The 16,996-nt window shown below is 41.9% G+C and overlaps 1 protein-coding gene across 2 annotated transcripts; it reads left to right on the top strand.

Annotated features, from left to right (window-relative positions):
* Positions 1-106: 106 nt before the first annotated feature.
* Positions 107-11,360, top strand: LOC311255661 (uncharacterized protein). 2 transcript variants are annotated; one of them, XR_014622398.1, is made up of 3 exons: positions 107-134; positions 463-550; positions 11,009-11,360. XR_014622398.1 is itself a non-coding variant. In XM_084350309.1 (2 exons), exons 1-2 carry the CDS (start codon positions 7,796-7,798, stop codon positions 11,155-11,157), a joined length of 438 nt encoding a protein of 145 aa, XP_084206435.1. In that variant the 5' UTR covers positions 7,611-7,795; the 3' UTR covers positions 11,158-11,360. The 2 variants fall into 2 exon arrangements, 1 of the variants encoding a protein (XP_084206435.1); XM_084350309.1 differs by lacking the exons at positions 107-134; positions 463-550 and adding an exon at positions 7,611-8,084.
* Positions 11,361-16,996: the final 5,636 nt, after the last annotated feature.

The raw sequence follows: 16,996 nt of genomic DNA, 5'->3' as shown, positions 1-16,996 counted from the left end.
CTTCCGCCTTACTATAGTTAACTGTCATATTTACTTCTACTTTTTTTGTTGCGTCTTTCTGCCATTTCATTTCCGTCTACACCTACTGTATATGGGCTGGAATCCAAGTGAACTTCACATTTACTCCTGCTTTGGTAATTCTATACACAGTTTGACCTATTTTCACCAGAATATCTTGTCTTGTTTCTGATTGCATGTTTTTGAGACTGGTTAATGCACTGCTTGAATCTGATCTTATTAGTACTTTGTTTGGTTTATTTCTTTCCACCCACTCAAGTGCTAAATGAATAGCTACCATTTCTCATGTAAATACCGATAGTTTGTTACTGATTCTTTTATTTGACTACTACTCTGTTGTTAGTTGTCTTTGATGCATCAGTATATACTTTAGTAAATGTTGAATAATGTTCCTCTGTATATCTATTAACCTGATTCCTATACTTTTCTCTTCCTTTCTAACAGATCCCACCTGGAGCCTTCTTCCTCTCCACCTACTCTTGCAGCACACAGTACTGTGTTTCTCACAAGCTCCCCCTGGTGACCAACCCAGGTACTGACACTCTCCATGGCTCAACACCCATACCATGATCCACTGTCATAAAGCTACCTCCACTGCTGTAACTAACTGGAGTCCGATTCCTGTTGTTATTTCTGGTGGTGCTGGTTTCATCAAATCACTTATTCCGGTTAGGATTCCTGTAAGAATCACTGCAAAGCAGTGTGTACTGCCAACATCCACTCGAAGTCCACACAGAAACAACCCTATCACAGTTAAAACCACTTCTTTAATCCCTGCTTTTATATCAGCTAATTTCTGTTTACTCAATGTAAGGTCCCTTGCAAATAATATAATAATATTGCCTATTTTATGTGTCTTAATATACCGACCCCGTAAACTAATTTCTGGTTTTATTCAGGAGTTTTCAGACCTTTTATCAGTCATCATGTTACAATATGACAGAGATCTCATTCTTGGTGATTTTAATATCCATGTCTGTTGCCCTTCTTCCTCCTCGTTTACCTCTGATTTTATGAAACTTTTAGATTCTTTTAATTTGACCCAATATGTGAAGCAGTCCAGCCATGACAAAGGGCACACACTTGACCTTGTGCTCTCCCATGGTTTCTGTGTGGATAAGGTGAACTTGATTGATTTTGCCGTTTCTGATCACAAGGCAGTGCTTTTCCAGGTTCCGCTCCTCCCTCCTGACCCCAAACCCCCCACACTGATTCACTCCCACCCCCTTAATTCACTCTCCGTTCCTCGCTTCTGCCAAGCTTTTATGTCCTCAAGCACGGTTCTTAATACAGGTGAACAACATGGCCTCACCATAGATGAACTTGTCAGTGGTTTTAACAGCTCTTGCACAAATATTTTAGACTCTATAGCTCCAGTCAGACTTAAAAACCTGAAACCTCATTCTCTGCCATGGCTGAACAAAGAAATAAGGATTTTGAAGAGACAATGCAGGATGGCAGAGAGGAAATGGAAAAAGGATCAACTCAGTGTCTCCCTTGCTTCTCTAAAACAGCTATAAAACAGCTAACACTTATCAGTGTTTATCAGAGAAGCAACAAACAACTATTTTTCTGAGTTGATTGTCCCCCTCCTAGCCAGCCAGTTGAATCCGCCCCAGATAAATGTGAAGAATTTCTTGATCACTTTTTTTCACAAAAAAGTGGAGATTCGGCAGCATTTTAACACTGATTTCAGAGAGATGGTAGATGACTTCTGCCCACTCCCAACGTTAACCAACTTCAGTGAATTCTCGCTGTCTACCCTGGAACATACTATTGCACTTTCAAAATCAACCACCTGCCTTTCAGACTGCATTCCCACTTGGTTTTTAAAAGCTGTATTTCAGACGGTTGATCCAGACATCTCAGCCATTATTAACTGCTCTCTGTCTACTGGTACTTTACCCTCCTATTTTAAACATGCCACTGTTTACCCTCTTTTAAAGAAACCCTCTCTAGATCCCTCTCTTTTAAGTAATGTTAGACCAATCTCAAAGCTGTCTTTTTTATCCAAGATTTTAGAAAAAATTGTCTCCACTCAATTGATTTCCTTCATGAATGACAATCATATTTTTGAAAAATTTCAATCAGGTTTCAGCTCACTTTACAGCACTGAGACTGCACTGGTCAAGGTCGCCAATGATTTACTGCTTGCAGCCGACACAGGCCTGTACTCAATATTAATTCTCCTTGACCTCAGCTCAGCTTTTGACACAGTGGACCATAATGTCTTAATCAGCCGTCTGAAGTATTATGTTGGTATCAGTGATGTGGCTCTGGATTGGTTCATCTCCTATCTGTCCAACAGGTCATTTTCTGTAATGCTTGGAGAAGCCTCCTCTTCTTGTGCTCCTCTCTTCTGTGGGGTCCCTCAGGAGTCTATTTTGGGTCCCAAATTGCGTGCTAGGGGCAACTGTATGGTAGCATCAAAATCGCTATTTTTAAAACACTGAGAAGACTCGACACAACATGAAACTTTGCTTGTAGTATCACCAGGGTCTCTACACATGAACACGAGCATTGAGAACATTGTTTGTGTACACAGAGTTTACTAAAAAGGTTTTTGAACAACTTACGTTAGCAATCGCTTGCTCTGCTCACCACCGTCCACCGTAACAGCTTTCCACCTTTACTCTCCTCCATGTTACGCCGCACTCGGGGATCGATGCTTCTTAACTACCATACAGTTGCCCCTAGCACGCAATTGAAAATAATTTTGACCCGAAAACTAAAATACGGTAAATCTTAAAAGTGGCTTTTTCGTCGTGTTTATGCTTTTACACGAAGGTTTGACTCAGGTACATTCACAAAAAAAGCCTAGGCTGCATTTTGGCCAGAGTTACACTTTAAGGCCTTTTCTTAATTATTGGCAAGTGTTGTAACTTATTCAAATTATTTTATCATGTTTTTATCTTGTGTTTGGATTTTAACTCATTATATTATCTGTTTTATTGTAAAGCACTTTGTAACTTGCTTTTGAAAGGTGCTATATAAATAAAGTTATTATTATTATTACCTCTATCTCCCCTAATAGCCAAGGTGGGACAGTGGCGAATGGTATAGTGGGGCTTAACACTAAATCCCCTATCCCTATTTCTTTTACTGCATCCCCCATCATCCAACCAAAGCTCTTCAACTGTCTTCTTTCCTTCTCTTGACACAGCTGTAACACCTTCTGAGTGGGGTGACTCTCCTTATGGCCCTTTAGTTTTGCCTAGTATGTTAGTGAAATCTGATTTCTTCTTATTAGGGTCCGGGCAGCCAAGCTGCCAGGACACTATTGTATTCCTAGGAATTCTTTCTTCTTTCTTCCGAGGAAGTCATACTTCCCAAGGGCGAAAACTCATAACAAATTATGAAGTCCATCACTCAGTTTTTTTCAAAACCTGTAAAACTTATAAAACCTATCTCCTCCCACAATTTTTGCTCAATTGTCACCAAATTTGCTCGAGAGCATCTTCAGACCGTCCTCCACAAAACTCGGATTTTTGATTGATCAAAAATTAAGCCTCCAGTGCATCAAAATGTTTGACTGTAAACAGTACTGTAAACATATACTATCAAATTCTTGCTAAATACATTTTCAATCTTCTTGAAAAAAACTGAGAATATTTTGGAGTCATTGTGATGGAGTTTGGCAAATATCAGAATTTTATTTAAAAAACTGAATTTTTGAGAACATTTTGAATTCTGCTCTCATGGGAACAACTGGAGTCAATGTAAGAGTGGCATTTTTAAACATCAGATTTTCTCTTATGAAGCAAAACACTTTAAGTTAAAAACAAATCACCAACATTTCCATGCTGTCAAGATGCAATTTATGTATTATCAGATTTTTGTTCAGGTAACAGAATTTCTGACATTTTGACCATTTTTGAAATCTGCCTTGACAACAGCTGCCCGGACAGTGACTCCCTGAGTCGACAAAGGAAGCTACACAGCAGGTCTCACTTCCAGCCAATTAGCTCAGTGAGGTAGGAGCTGGTGCTTGTTGTCAGGGGTTGTTGGTTCAAGACCCAGCAAGGATGATGATCATGATGATGACAGATCAAAATGTCAGATGTCCTCAACATGAAACACAAGACAATTGTCCTGATGGTGGCATGACAGACATAAATTAAATACAAACAAATAGCTTGGACTGGACCATGGATGAAAGCTAACCAAATTTTGCACAAAGGTCCAGTCTCATGCCAGATTACCTCAGCTGTAAACCCAAGCCAATAGTCCTGATGGTGGTGCTACAGCAAGCGTCTAAAGTTCAAAACTTTGATGTAAACAGCTTTCAGAGAAACTGTATTTGCTCCCCACTCTTTACCCCTCAAACATCTAACAACATTCAGTACTTTTTTACAATTTTCCCTACATGAATTTTCCAAGTAAGATTCTTGTCGAACCAGATACCTAGGTATTTGAAACATTCTACTCTCTCTAAATTTTCTCCATACATTTTAAGTTGAATCTGATCCTGAATTTTCGTTTTTGTGAAACAGACCATATACTCTATATTCCTTCCCCTTTTCCACATTACTCAGTTATCTGCAAATAACGCAACACCAATAGACCTATCTACACTGTTAAACACTTCATTAATCATAACTGAAAACAGCACTGGACTAACTATACTTCCTTGAGGAGTTCCATTTTCCACTACATATTTGTTACTATACTCTTTCCATATTCTTACTGTTATCAACCTATCCATTAAAACGTTTTTAATCTAGTTATACTTTTTCCCTTTTTTTCCCATCTGATATAATTTGATCATTCGTCCTTGTTTCCACAACACGTCATATACCTTCTCAACATCAAAAAATACAGCAATTAAACTTTCTTTATTAATCTGGGCTTTTCTAATTTAATTTTCTAAACATGATGCCGGATCTATTGTACTTCTTCCCTTTCTGAATCCACTCTGGTAATCCTTCAGTAGCTCATTGGTCTCTAGATAATACCATAATCTTTAATTTATTATTTTTTCCAAAGTTTTCCCTACATGTTTTCCCTACAAGTTAAAGCAATTAAGCTTTCTGCTTAACTTGGATCTTTACCTGGCTTACATATAGGGACAATAACTGATTCTTTCCATTTTTTTGGCAGATACCCCACTTCCCATATCTTATTATATAATCTTAATAATATTTCTTTACTCCTTTCACTTAAGTCTTTTAGCATACAATAATTTATTTGGTCTTTCCCTGGCGTTGTCTTCCCAGATTTCCTGAAAACATTATTTAGCTCTCCTATTGTAAATTTCATATTTATGGTACTTCCATCCTCCCTAACATCCTGCAGTGCCTCTACATTTTTCCCTATTGTTCTCTCCCTCTGTCTCTTTTCCTCATTACTCAAATTTTCATTGCTATGTATCTTCACAAAGGTCCTTGCTAGTACTTCCGCTTTATCCTTATTTTCCCTCCATCTTTCATTACAGGATAACCACACTCTTTCCTATTTCCAGACATTCTCTTAATCATACCCCACTCGGTCTAATGGTGTAGTTCTTCCTAGTGAATCACAATACTTCCTCCAAAAGTTCCTTTTAACTTCTTTTATTGTCTTTCTAACTACTGCCAGCTTCCTTCTATATTCAATTAAATTCTGAAAATTATACGTTTTTTTCAAGACTTTAAACGCTTTATTTTTATTTTTAATTTCTTTAGTGCATTCTTGCGTCCACCATGGAACTATCCTTTTCCTTTTATTCCCACTTCTTTTTGGTATTGACTCTTTTGCTGCTCCTAGAATAATACAGCTTATTTCTGCATTGAGATCTTCAATTGTCTGGTTTATATTGATCTCTTTTAATTTTCCTTCAGCTAATAATCTATACTTGTTCCAATTTGCTTCTTCAAATTTCCATCTTCCTTCTCTCTCGTCCTGTTTCATCTCCCTTTCAACTCCAACACCTGTGAATATTGGATAGTGATCGCTCCCTATAGTGCTTCCTTTAAATACTTAACTCTTCCCAACCAGGGACTGTGATACCAAAGTAAGGTCTACTACTGACTCTGTACCTTTCCCCAAATTAAGCCTTGTGCCTGCTCCATCATTTAAACACACCAAATCCTTCTCATCTATTAGTTCCTCTAAAATCTTTCCATTTAAATCTTCTTTTTCCCCCCACACTGTGCTATATGCATTAAAATCCCCACACCAGATATTATTACCTCTTCAGTGTTCCAATCTTAACCCTTGTTTTCCTTTTTCTAACTTTTTGCACGGGTTATAAAAATTTACTATTTTCATACTACCATTCTTACTCCATATTTCAATAACTATTACCTCTAACTCTTGTATTGTATCTAACTGTCTATAATGTATACCTTCTTTAATAAATATTGCACATCCCTCTCCATTACCATTGTTTCTATCTTTGCATATAACAGCATACCCCTTAATAATGAAATCCAGAGTTGATTTGAGCCATGTTTCCTGAATGCATATGATGTCTGGTTTCCTTTTTAAATTATCAATATATCCTTTAAACTCCTGTCCATTCGCTATCAGACTCCTAGTGTTCCATTGAAGTATCAACATTATGTTATGATTTGCAAAGCTGCCTCCGAGGTCCCTTCTCCTAGGCTAAGGTCAGCCTGTATCTTTTCCCATGATAAATCTTTCATGTTTAGGTCTTTCATAATCTAGTCTTAACTATTATTTTGATTTTCTCTGTCTTGGTTTTTGCTTGCTCTGAACAGTTGATGACATACGCTAAGAATAGCACTAATCTGTCCATTATGGAGTTATTTTTGTCTCATATATATTTGTAAACGCACAGAGGGTGATCTACAAATATTCCTTGGTTTGCACATGTGTTTTGCTATCCACAAGTACAAATTTCTAATTTGTAACTTGTATTTTGTTTTTTACAAATACATGTGTATTTGTAAATAAAATGTGTATTTGTAAATATATAATTTTCCATTTGTGAAACGGAAAATTCTGCTTGTGAAGTGTGATTCAGCATTTGTGGATCACCAATCGCACACACGCATCTCTCTCCTCGATGACATATTTCTGAGACGTTCTTGTCGAAATCCACACAGATCCACAAATCAAGCGTAGCGTTAGTTCTGGCAGGTCACGACGTCAAGCTCTAATCAGCATCAACAGCGTAGCTGTCACACGGAGCAGATCAGCTGACGGCTCAGCTGACTCCCTGTGCCCACTTCCATTGGGAAATTGCATTCAGAGCGCACTATTTAAACTGCTCTAGCCCGACCTCACTTGCTGCTTCCTCTGCTGGCTTTCTGCAAACAACCGTATGAAGAAAACATCGCTGTTCGTGTTCTTACTCACCCTGCTGCTCCCGATGTCGTCGCCCTCCGTCCATGATGAGGACCCGTGGCAAAGTGACGGTATCTTGGAGGCTCAGCAAAACTTTGAAAGAGAGGAAGCCATCGACGACGATGAGAGGGCTCCTTCTCTCCGTCGAAGCTCTCGCCTGGCAGGCAAAGGTAACGCCACAGATGCTCCACTGATCCACGACTGGCCGATTCCAAAGCTGCTGGAGTTTCTGTTTGCCAACAATGTTACCGCTCCGGTCGGAGCGTCACACCAGGAACTGTTCGCTTTATTCCTAAATTGCGCTGGGTTTCAACCTCCACCCCTCGATCAGCATCCTGTCTCCGCTCCTCGAAAAGCCACAGCTAAACGCAATCACAGCTCCCGGAACTCAGCAGTCACTCCGACGCCAGCCGCTGCCCCGCCGGCCAAAAGAGCTAGAGCCCCGACTTCGGCAGTCGCCTCTGCAGCTCCGGCAAACGAGGCCATCATGGCAGCGCTGTCTTCAATTCAGACGTCCCTTTCCAGCATGAACTCCAGGATCCAGACCTTAGAGGCCGCGACCGCTTCATGCTCTCCTCTCCAGGCCGCCGTGTTTACACCCCGGGAACCGGCTGCTTCCTCCTCGACGCGGGCCGATGACGTCACTCCTACACCTCTCGACGGCATCTCAATCCCGCGCAGAACTCTGGGAAGTGCAGTCCCAATCTCCAGCGGTGTCCCATTCTACCCTCCTGCTGCTGCCATCTCCTGCAACCTGAGAAGCCAAATCCTCGCAGGTAATGACGTCAATCTTGTCAAAATCCTGCTGTGCTCAGATGTAAGTGATAAGCGTGTGGTAGATTGTGGTGATGTGTCTGTGATGTTGAAGGATAGCGATCCTAGACTTGCAAAGACTCTGACACTAGCAGAATTCACTGTTGCTTTTGGTGTATTCAGAGATGTTATCTGTGAAGTCTATCCATCCCGTCGAGCTGAGCTGGACACTTATCTCTCCATCATTGCCGATCTTGCCATGTCATACGGTGGAACTCTGTTCTACGAATACCATAAATCATTCTCTGCCAGGGCTGCTATGTTCATTCAGAGGTTCAACCAAAGGCTGGACTGGTCTGTGGTCGACCTGGCGCTAATCAGTAGGCACTGCACTGGCCGCCAAGCTCTTTCTTGCTCCATTTGCTGTTCTTTCTCGCACTCATCCAACATGTGCCCCAAAGCTGTGGCCATAGCCCATCCGCCGGCAGGCTCAAAAACCGATGAGGATAAGGTGACACCTTTCTGGACTCCAATGTGCCATAATTTCAATGAAAATGTATGCAAATTTGTCAACTGTAAATATATCCATGCTTGCAGCTATTGTGGGGACGGGCATCCAAAGTCAGTGTGCCCCAGACGTACCCGCCTCCTGAGGAAGGAAAAGAGAAAATAAAACCTTCAACCCCAGTCAACGTGGCTGAGCTGGGGAAGGCTTTAAGGAAGCATCCAAACCGCTGCTTTGTCAATTATTTGTTAACTGGACTGGTTCAAGGGTTCATGGCTGGTCTGTTGTGGTTGCCTAAAGTGTCTCATACATGTAGTAATCTGCAGTCTGCTCTGAAAGAGCCTGAAATAGTAGACACTTTACTGGAGAAAGAAGTTAGGAAAGGTTTCATGATCGGACCTCTGGATAAATCACCTTTTCCTGTATCGCGCATCAACCCCATAGGTGTTGCTACCCGGAAATATTCCGGCAAAAAGCGTCTCATCATTGATTTATCCGCTCCTCATCAGGGTGGAGTCCAAAGCGTTAACAGCCTCATTCCACTACTGCCTTTCTCTCTGTATTATGCCTCAATCGACGATGCCATTAAGCTCATCAAACAAGCAGGTAGAGGTGCGTGGTTATCAAAGGCCGACATCACAGACGCTTTTAAGGTTATGCCCTTACACCCCTCTCAATGGCATCTGTTCGGCGTTAAATGGAGAGAGAAACTGTATTTTGCAGTTAGGCTCACCTTCGGGTGTCGCAGCAGTCCAAAAATCTTTGACACGTTGTCAGAAGCCCTTTGCTGGATCCTGTTAAATAACTGTAAGCTGCCATTCGTGCTTCACCTGTTAGATGATTTTCTGCTCGTAGATTACGCTCATGCCAAGCCAGATCATGCTATCACCACACTTAAAGATACCTTTAAAAATCTAGGAGTCCCCTTGTCCGAGGAAAAAACTGCAGGTCCCTTCCAAGCCATTGAATTTCTGGGTATTAAATTGGACAGCATTTTCATGCAAGCTTCCCTGCCTCTCGAGAAATTAAATCGCATTAGGGAAATAATAAAGGAACAGTTTTCAAAAACCATCTCAAAAAGAGATCTGCTCTCCCTGCTAGGTCATCTCAATTTCGCCATGCGCGTGATTCCTCAGGGCCGCTCTTTCATATCCAGGCTTCTCGACCTCTCAAAAACAGTTGAAAATCTACACGACACAGTAACTTTTGATGAAGGGTGCAGATCAGAGCTCCGGTTCTGGTCTTTGCTGCTTGAAAAATGGAACGGCATTTCCTTTTTCTATAATGACAACACCGAATCCTCTTTGGCCATTAGGTTATTCACCGACGCAGCTCCTTCCGTGGGTTTTGGGGGTTTCTTTAATAACCAGTGGTTTGCTGATGCGTGGCCAAAAGAATTGTCATCCCTACCAGCCAGTGCTTCTTCTTCTGCCCTAATGGAAATATACCCAATCGTAGTAGCTTGTCTTCTCTGGGGGAAACACTGGTCCAGGAAGAAAATAATATTTTTTTGTGACAATGAAGCAGCTGTCCACATCATTAACAAAGGACGTTCCTCCATACCATTAATTAACAGATTTGTAAGACGCCTTACTTGGGCATCCGTGCTGGGGAACTTCATCATTAAAGCAGCTCACATCCCAGGATTGGATAATAAGATTGCTGATGCACTGTCTCGTTTTGAATTTCAGAAATTCCACAGACTGTGTCCAGAAGCAGCGCCATCCAGCCTGCCTTGCCCTCCTTTCCGCCATACGGTGCTAGATTAGACACCTCCATGCAGTCATACATGCTGTCAGCTGCTCACTACATGCGTAATGGTTTAGCAAAATCTACATTAAAATCGTATGACTCTGCATGGTCCTATTTCACCGCATTTTGTTCCACTTTTTCTGTTGCAATTCTTCCTATAAGTATTCCCACTGTATGTGCTTTTCTGGTTCACTGTTTTGAGTCCCGCAAACTGCAGCCGTCCTCCATCAAAGGCCTCCTCGCAGGTGTTCAGTTTCACCTGCGCTGCTTGGATCCATCCACCAACAGCTTGCTAGAGAACCCATCCATTAAGCTCCTGCTAAACGGCTTTAAAAGAGAGAAACCACAAGGCAATGACATTCGTCTCCCTTTCACTCCTCCACTTTTGCACAAATTAATCACTCACTTAAGGAACGGGTGCTTTGGTCCATATACAGACTCACTGTTAGAAACTGTCTTCCTCACAGCCTTTTATGGGTTTTTAAGGTGTGGAGAATTCACCACACGCTCACAATCTTTTGATCCCTCTCAAGACCTCACCATAGGCGATGTAACAGTCCACAGCCATTACTTTTGTGTTTTCTTGAAACGTTCAAAAACTGATAGAGACAGAAGGGGAATATCAGTCCCAATTTCGCAAACTAATTCTGATTTTTGTCCATTGTCTTCTATGGTCCGCCATCTGAAAAGCCGTGCTCCAGCCAGCCCACAGGAACCGCTGTTCATCGCGGAGGGAGGGGAACCCCTGTCACGAGCCTGGTTCACCTCTCGCCTCCGTCTCCTCTGCCAATTCTGTGGTTTCCCTCCAGAACGCTACACGGCTCATTCGTTCCGCATAGGAGCAGCAACAACAGCAGCAATGGTCGTTCCCGTGTCCACCCTAAAAGCCATGGGCAGATGGTCCTCGTCTGCTTATGAACGTTATCTGCGTCCTGGAGATGGAGCCATCCTAGATGCTCAAAAAGCCATGAGCCAATTATTGTAATTATATCAGGATAATAAAACATATAGGCATGATAGGATACGTCTGGCTCTCTTTATTGTTCAAGCCGAGGAGTAATGAATTGGCTTATTTGTTAGTTAATGGGCTACTTATTCTCAACTCAGATAGCCTCCTAACATTTCTTGTAGCAAGAGGGTCCAAGGATTTGCCGGTGTGGTCGTTTTGGGGGTTTTTCTTTGCTGCTGCGCTCCCTGCTTATGCCGTTCATGATGGCTCGTGAAGGGCAGGAAGGTGTGCTCTTCCTGCCTCAGGCTTTCCACGCAAGCGCGTGGAAGAGCAGGGGGTCCCAGAACAGTACCATACCGCCAAATGAAACTTGTGCAATAAATAAAGATTATTTTGACAAAGTGGTCCTGACTGAAATCAAGCGTAGCGTTAGTTCTGGCAGGTCACGACGTCAAGCTCTAATCAGCATCAACAGCGTAGCTGTCACACGGAGCAGATCAGCTGACGGCTCAGCTGACTCCCTGTGCCCACTTCCATTGGGAAATTGCATTCAGAGCGCACTATTTAAACTGCTCTAGCCCGACCTCACTTGCTGCTTCCTCTGCTGGCTTTCTGCAACCCACCTCCACCCCAGCGCCTCCCGTCATCTATTATGATCTTACCATTGTAAGATGTATGTATCTGTATCTGTATTGTATCTTGCTCTGTCTGGGTTTTTCTTTGCTGCTGCGCTCCCTGCTTATGCCGTTCATGATGGCTCGTGAAGGGCAGGAAGGTGTGCTCTTCCTGCCTCAGGCTTTCCACGCAAGCGCGTGGAAGAGCAGGGGGTCCCAGAACAGTACCATACCGCCAAATGAAACTTGTGCAATAAATAAAGATTATTTTGACAAAGTGGTCCTGACTGAAACAAATAGGTCGTGATTCACAAATGGCCCACCCTCCCCACCACTAGGTGGCAGTGTTGTTCTATGCATTTACCGGTTTGCATAGTGCTTAAGTGGACTTTCACTTCGCTGTAAAACCATGGCTGAAGGAGAACAGCCATCATCCTCTGTAAGTAGCCTACAAATGATTTTCCTTGCCCTACCTACATTAAGACCTATACCGTGAAAATAAAATGAAAACAATAATGCCGTGACTGTGCCCGTTTGGTTAGCCGAGTCTACAGACGCCGTGGTCTCTGTTCTTGTGAATGAACAAAACCAGAGAGTTTAAACGATACAATTGTTGCATTTCTCTTTTGGGTATTTTGTGTTCACAAGGTAACAGTCCCAAGCGGTTCAAAATTGTAAACAAATGCCATGCGCCAACTAATTGTTCTCTCAGGGTCAAAGCCAGAGAGTCATAAACTCTTAAAAAATGATGATTAATGAAATGATGATGAGAATAAGTGTATTTTCTGAGTGGAAATAGTAACATGACAACTACAGAACAATTACAGAAAACAATTGAGAGTATGGCCCATGCGTTACTGGGCGCACTAGCGAGGGCTACCTCCAATGCCACCACAGCTACCAATGCCACCACAGCTACCCCTGCCCCCACTGTTACCCCTATCCCCATGGCCACTGCCACTACTGCATCTGACTTGGCAAGTCGGGTTAATGTGTCTGTAAAGAGGTAGGCTACAATTGCAAGTTTTTATAACAACCTTCAAAGTTTTAACCACTGTGAAATTATTTATTTATGAATGATACTGATAGTTCCCTTGTGTTGTGTATGTTTTGTGTCTCACACTTTGAAGGCAGTTTACTGGGATGTTCCAGCAAAGGGAGGTCAAGCGAGGAAAAGGCAGGTTTTTCAGTCCCGCAAGGAGCCCTGCTCCTGTCAAGAACACTGCCATCACAATTTTTGCATTACCTGGGCCCACAAGTGTGACACCAAAGGGAGGAAAAGAACTTGAGTTCTCCCGTGCAGGGTTAGGTCGAAAGGTGATCACTGTGTTGGAGGACAGCAATCATTCAGAGGTTTTAGTTTTTAAATACCAATTACAATTTACAATAACAATTTCTAGCTGGTCCATTGCTGACATTGCCACTCAGTTGGATACTCATCACCCTTATTATTATATCTTTAGATTGTGTCACTGATGGAAAATCAATTCACCAAACTACAGCCTTTACATGGTCGCTGGATGTTTTACAAGGCAACAGGTACTGATCACAGAATCTATACAGATAGACTCTATATTCCTAATTGATTGACTGATTTAATGTTCTCCACTTCTCGACTAGTCTTATTGTATTGACATCTTTTTTTGATTTAGGAGGCAGTGGCCGAAGGAGACTGACAGTAGTGCCGCTTGATGCCGAGGGTTACTCTGGCCAGCAGCTTAGAGCTGCATCCAACAATGGAAAAAGCATTCTTTTTTTGGTTCCTATACAAGAGGAGCTGGACACAAAGCCACTGCCTTACAATTCTACAGAATTTGCCCGAATGCCACAGGTGGCCTGCCATATTTGCAATGCCACCATTCCCTTGCAAATGTTGACATTGCATGCGGAGAAATGCCAACTAACAGAAGATGTAAGTGTTATACTGTGTGATTTGACATCATGATATGAAGTTGTGATCCTGATCTGATTCTTTTACTTTGGGCAAAGAGTGATTACTCTCGATAGGCATACGTTTACTTTGCGGTGGGGTGGGCACTTTGGAAAGTACCCTCACCTAGTATTGTAGCAAAATACAATATTGAGCAGAGTTACTATGGTGGCTGTAGCCTAGTTATGAAGTTGTGGCATACAAATCAATAACTTATGCATGTAAATACAAATTTTTGTGTGGTGTGATATCTACTAAAAAATCTAACAGGAGCAAGAGGATGTGGTGACCATAGATGATGCCAAGGATGATGCCGAGGATGCTGTTGGCACATCAGAGGAGCAAGGGGTAATTGTAAATTAATAGAGACCTATTTGAAAGAAAGCAGGCCTGGATTTAAAATGTTTTATTTTATTTGTTCTTATGTTTTCTGTGTTCAGTATATCATTTTCCCCCTCTATTATATGTGATGCTCAATACGTAGTTTTATTGAGTCTATATTTTCTTTTGTACAGGTTTGTCGTGTATGCCAGAAAAAATTTCCCACTACAGAACTCCCACATCATGGCAGTTTGTGTGCAGACAGGTAAATTAAGTAAGGGATTATGAGTTGAGTTTTCTCTGCCCATTAATAATTAATCAGGACACCCAAGCAGCAAATTACAGTAGATGGTATGCATTTAAAATGCATTTTAAAAAATGGTTCTGCTTATTAGGGCCCGAGCATGAATCTCGTGCGAGGACCTATTGGATTTGCTCGGATTATTATTATTATTGTTCCATCCCCAAAATCGCATTTTTGGTGGCCGCAACATACCACAAAAGTCACCAAACTTGGAACATACGTCACTCCTGGCGAAAAATTTTATAATCTGTCATTGTTGTGAATTTCCACCAGTAGGTGGCGCTATAATCAAGGAAAATGCATTTTGGCTAATAACTCCCACATACTTTGTCGCACATTCAAAAACCTTATATCCACGCGTTCAGTGAATTGTGCTGAATATCCTGATATAGGCCACGCCCATTTCCGCCTACCGTTTTTTTTTGCTAGCTCGCAAAATGTCGCAAACCTACTTTTTCGAACTCCTCCCAGGCAATTTCACCAATTTGCACAAAACTTTGCACGCACCATCTGTGGACCCTCCTGACAAAAAGAATTTTGATATGCCAAAGAATACTCAAGTTATTACATAACAACTTCCTGCAGATTTTGTTCAAAACAGGACGTGTTGCATATCTCCACATTGGTTCTTCTGAATGACATGCAACTCAAGATACTACTTCCCCATGAGCCCCTAAGGCTCTGTGCAAAATTTTGGGACATGACCACTAGGTGGCGCTCTTTAAATTGAAGATTTTTATATCTCCACATCGTTTACTGTGATTAACACAAAACTTGGTACACTCATTTCCAGTGCCCTCCAGAGGATAGCTGACGAATGTGTTACCGATCCCACACTAGGTGGCGCTCTGGTGGCAGTTTCATCTTAGATTTGGCACTGTGCCAACACCATAACACTTATGGATATGAAATTCATTGGGGTGGTATATACTGGCCCCTGTAACTCACACACCAAAAATGACCAGCAGGTGGCGCTAAATGGCTCCATAGCGCCCCCTGGAATATTTCAAAATTGAAGCCCTGCCTCCTACATGCACGTACATGAACAAAATTCGGTAGGCTTATGTATCATCACCAGACGCACAAAAAACCCTCCTGGACACATACCCTCAGTCCAACAGGAAGTCCACCATTTTCCTTCAAATTCAATCCTTCGCCATCAAGCAGGAAGTCCTGATAACTTCAACATACAATTTCCCATCGGCATCAAATTGCTCACACATGTAGAGGGGCTCGCCCTGAACACAACTCTGCATCAATACTGTGTCATATCTATAGCGCCACCCTCTGGACACAGGAAGTCACTGAAGATGTCATTGTTGTGTTTTGTGTGACACGGATCCCATTTACATTAGGTACGACATTTCCACAGGCAACGGGCAAGCACACAACTGGGCGCACAGGCCTCCGACGGCGCCACAGCCCAACGTACGTGGACTGCGAGGGCCCGTTCATCGCTGCTTGCAGCTTTAATTTTTTGTTGTATTTATGTTGTAAGATCCTTAAGAAATGACACAATTAGGGACCCTGATATGGAGGTCCCAGGACCATCATCAGCTCATTCTACATTGAGTCGCCCACCCCAGTGTGTAGCAACAGGTGACATACTACACATAATTTGTGGATTAGGATGACAGTGAGGCTCTTTTGAAACTGGATAATTACTATTTCACAGAGAACTTTAATTACTCATATTCCTCATTTGTGCCATACAGACTGGAAAAATGCAGAAACCCCAATTGAAGCAATGAAAAAGTTCTTTGATGGAGCAAGGGAGGGAGGGAAACATCTGCCACCTCTGCAGTTGTCTTTGGATTCAGGAGATACTGATGAGGAGCGGGACAGCGCCCTGATTTGCTTCTACAAAGAAAGGAGAGACAAGAGCATCTGGGCTGCACCTTTCAATTGTCGCATTTTAGGTATTGTATTCCACACAAAAAAACATATTCATGAGAAAATTTAAGTTGAACATATTGACAGTGGGGGTTAAAATGTGATGAGATGTCTTTATTAATATAATAATTTCATTTTAGGGGACGCTGCAGTTGTTGTTGGTGTGATGAGGCACATTCTGTCCTCATCTATGTCAAAACTAAAACATGGATTTAAGAAGAACATGGGTTTGTACATTAATTTCTAGCAAACTTATAGGCTGGTGAGAGACATGGGTACTACTGTAAAAAAAATGTCCTGAACCTGAATCTGTCATTCTCAATGTGCTATATAAAATGTATCTACCTCCATGATGTACTTCACTTACCCTGATAGTAATTTTTGTGAAATACAGATGAATTGTGACCAAGGCCAAAATGTCATATGTGGAAAGACAGTTGAATCAGGCATAGTTGAAACATAAGCACATAAACTATGTATGAAAATGAGACTGAAATTATGATTTAAATAATCTCAATCTGTACTTGGGTATTTTGTCTAATTGTTCAGGAAATGCAGCCGTAACTGCGCTATTTGAAGTGTCGTGTCGACTTCTTCTTCTTTGTTTGTTCAAAATGGTTTTTCAGAGTTTCAAAAAGATGCCAATAAAATGAAATAATCTCCAGGA

Source organism: Pagrus pagrus (assembly GCF_965226575.1).
Source record: "Pagrus pagrus genome assembly, chromosome: 4".
NCBI lineage: Eukaryota > Metazoa > Chordata > Actinopteri > Spariformes > Sparidae > Pagrus > Pagrus pagrus.
The sequence above is the reverse complement of the archived record's forward strand: the minus strand, read 5'-3'. Positions and strand labels throughout refer to the sequence as shown.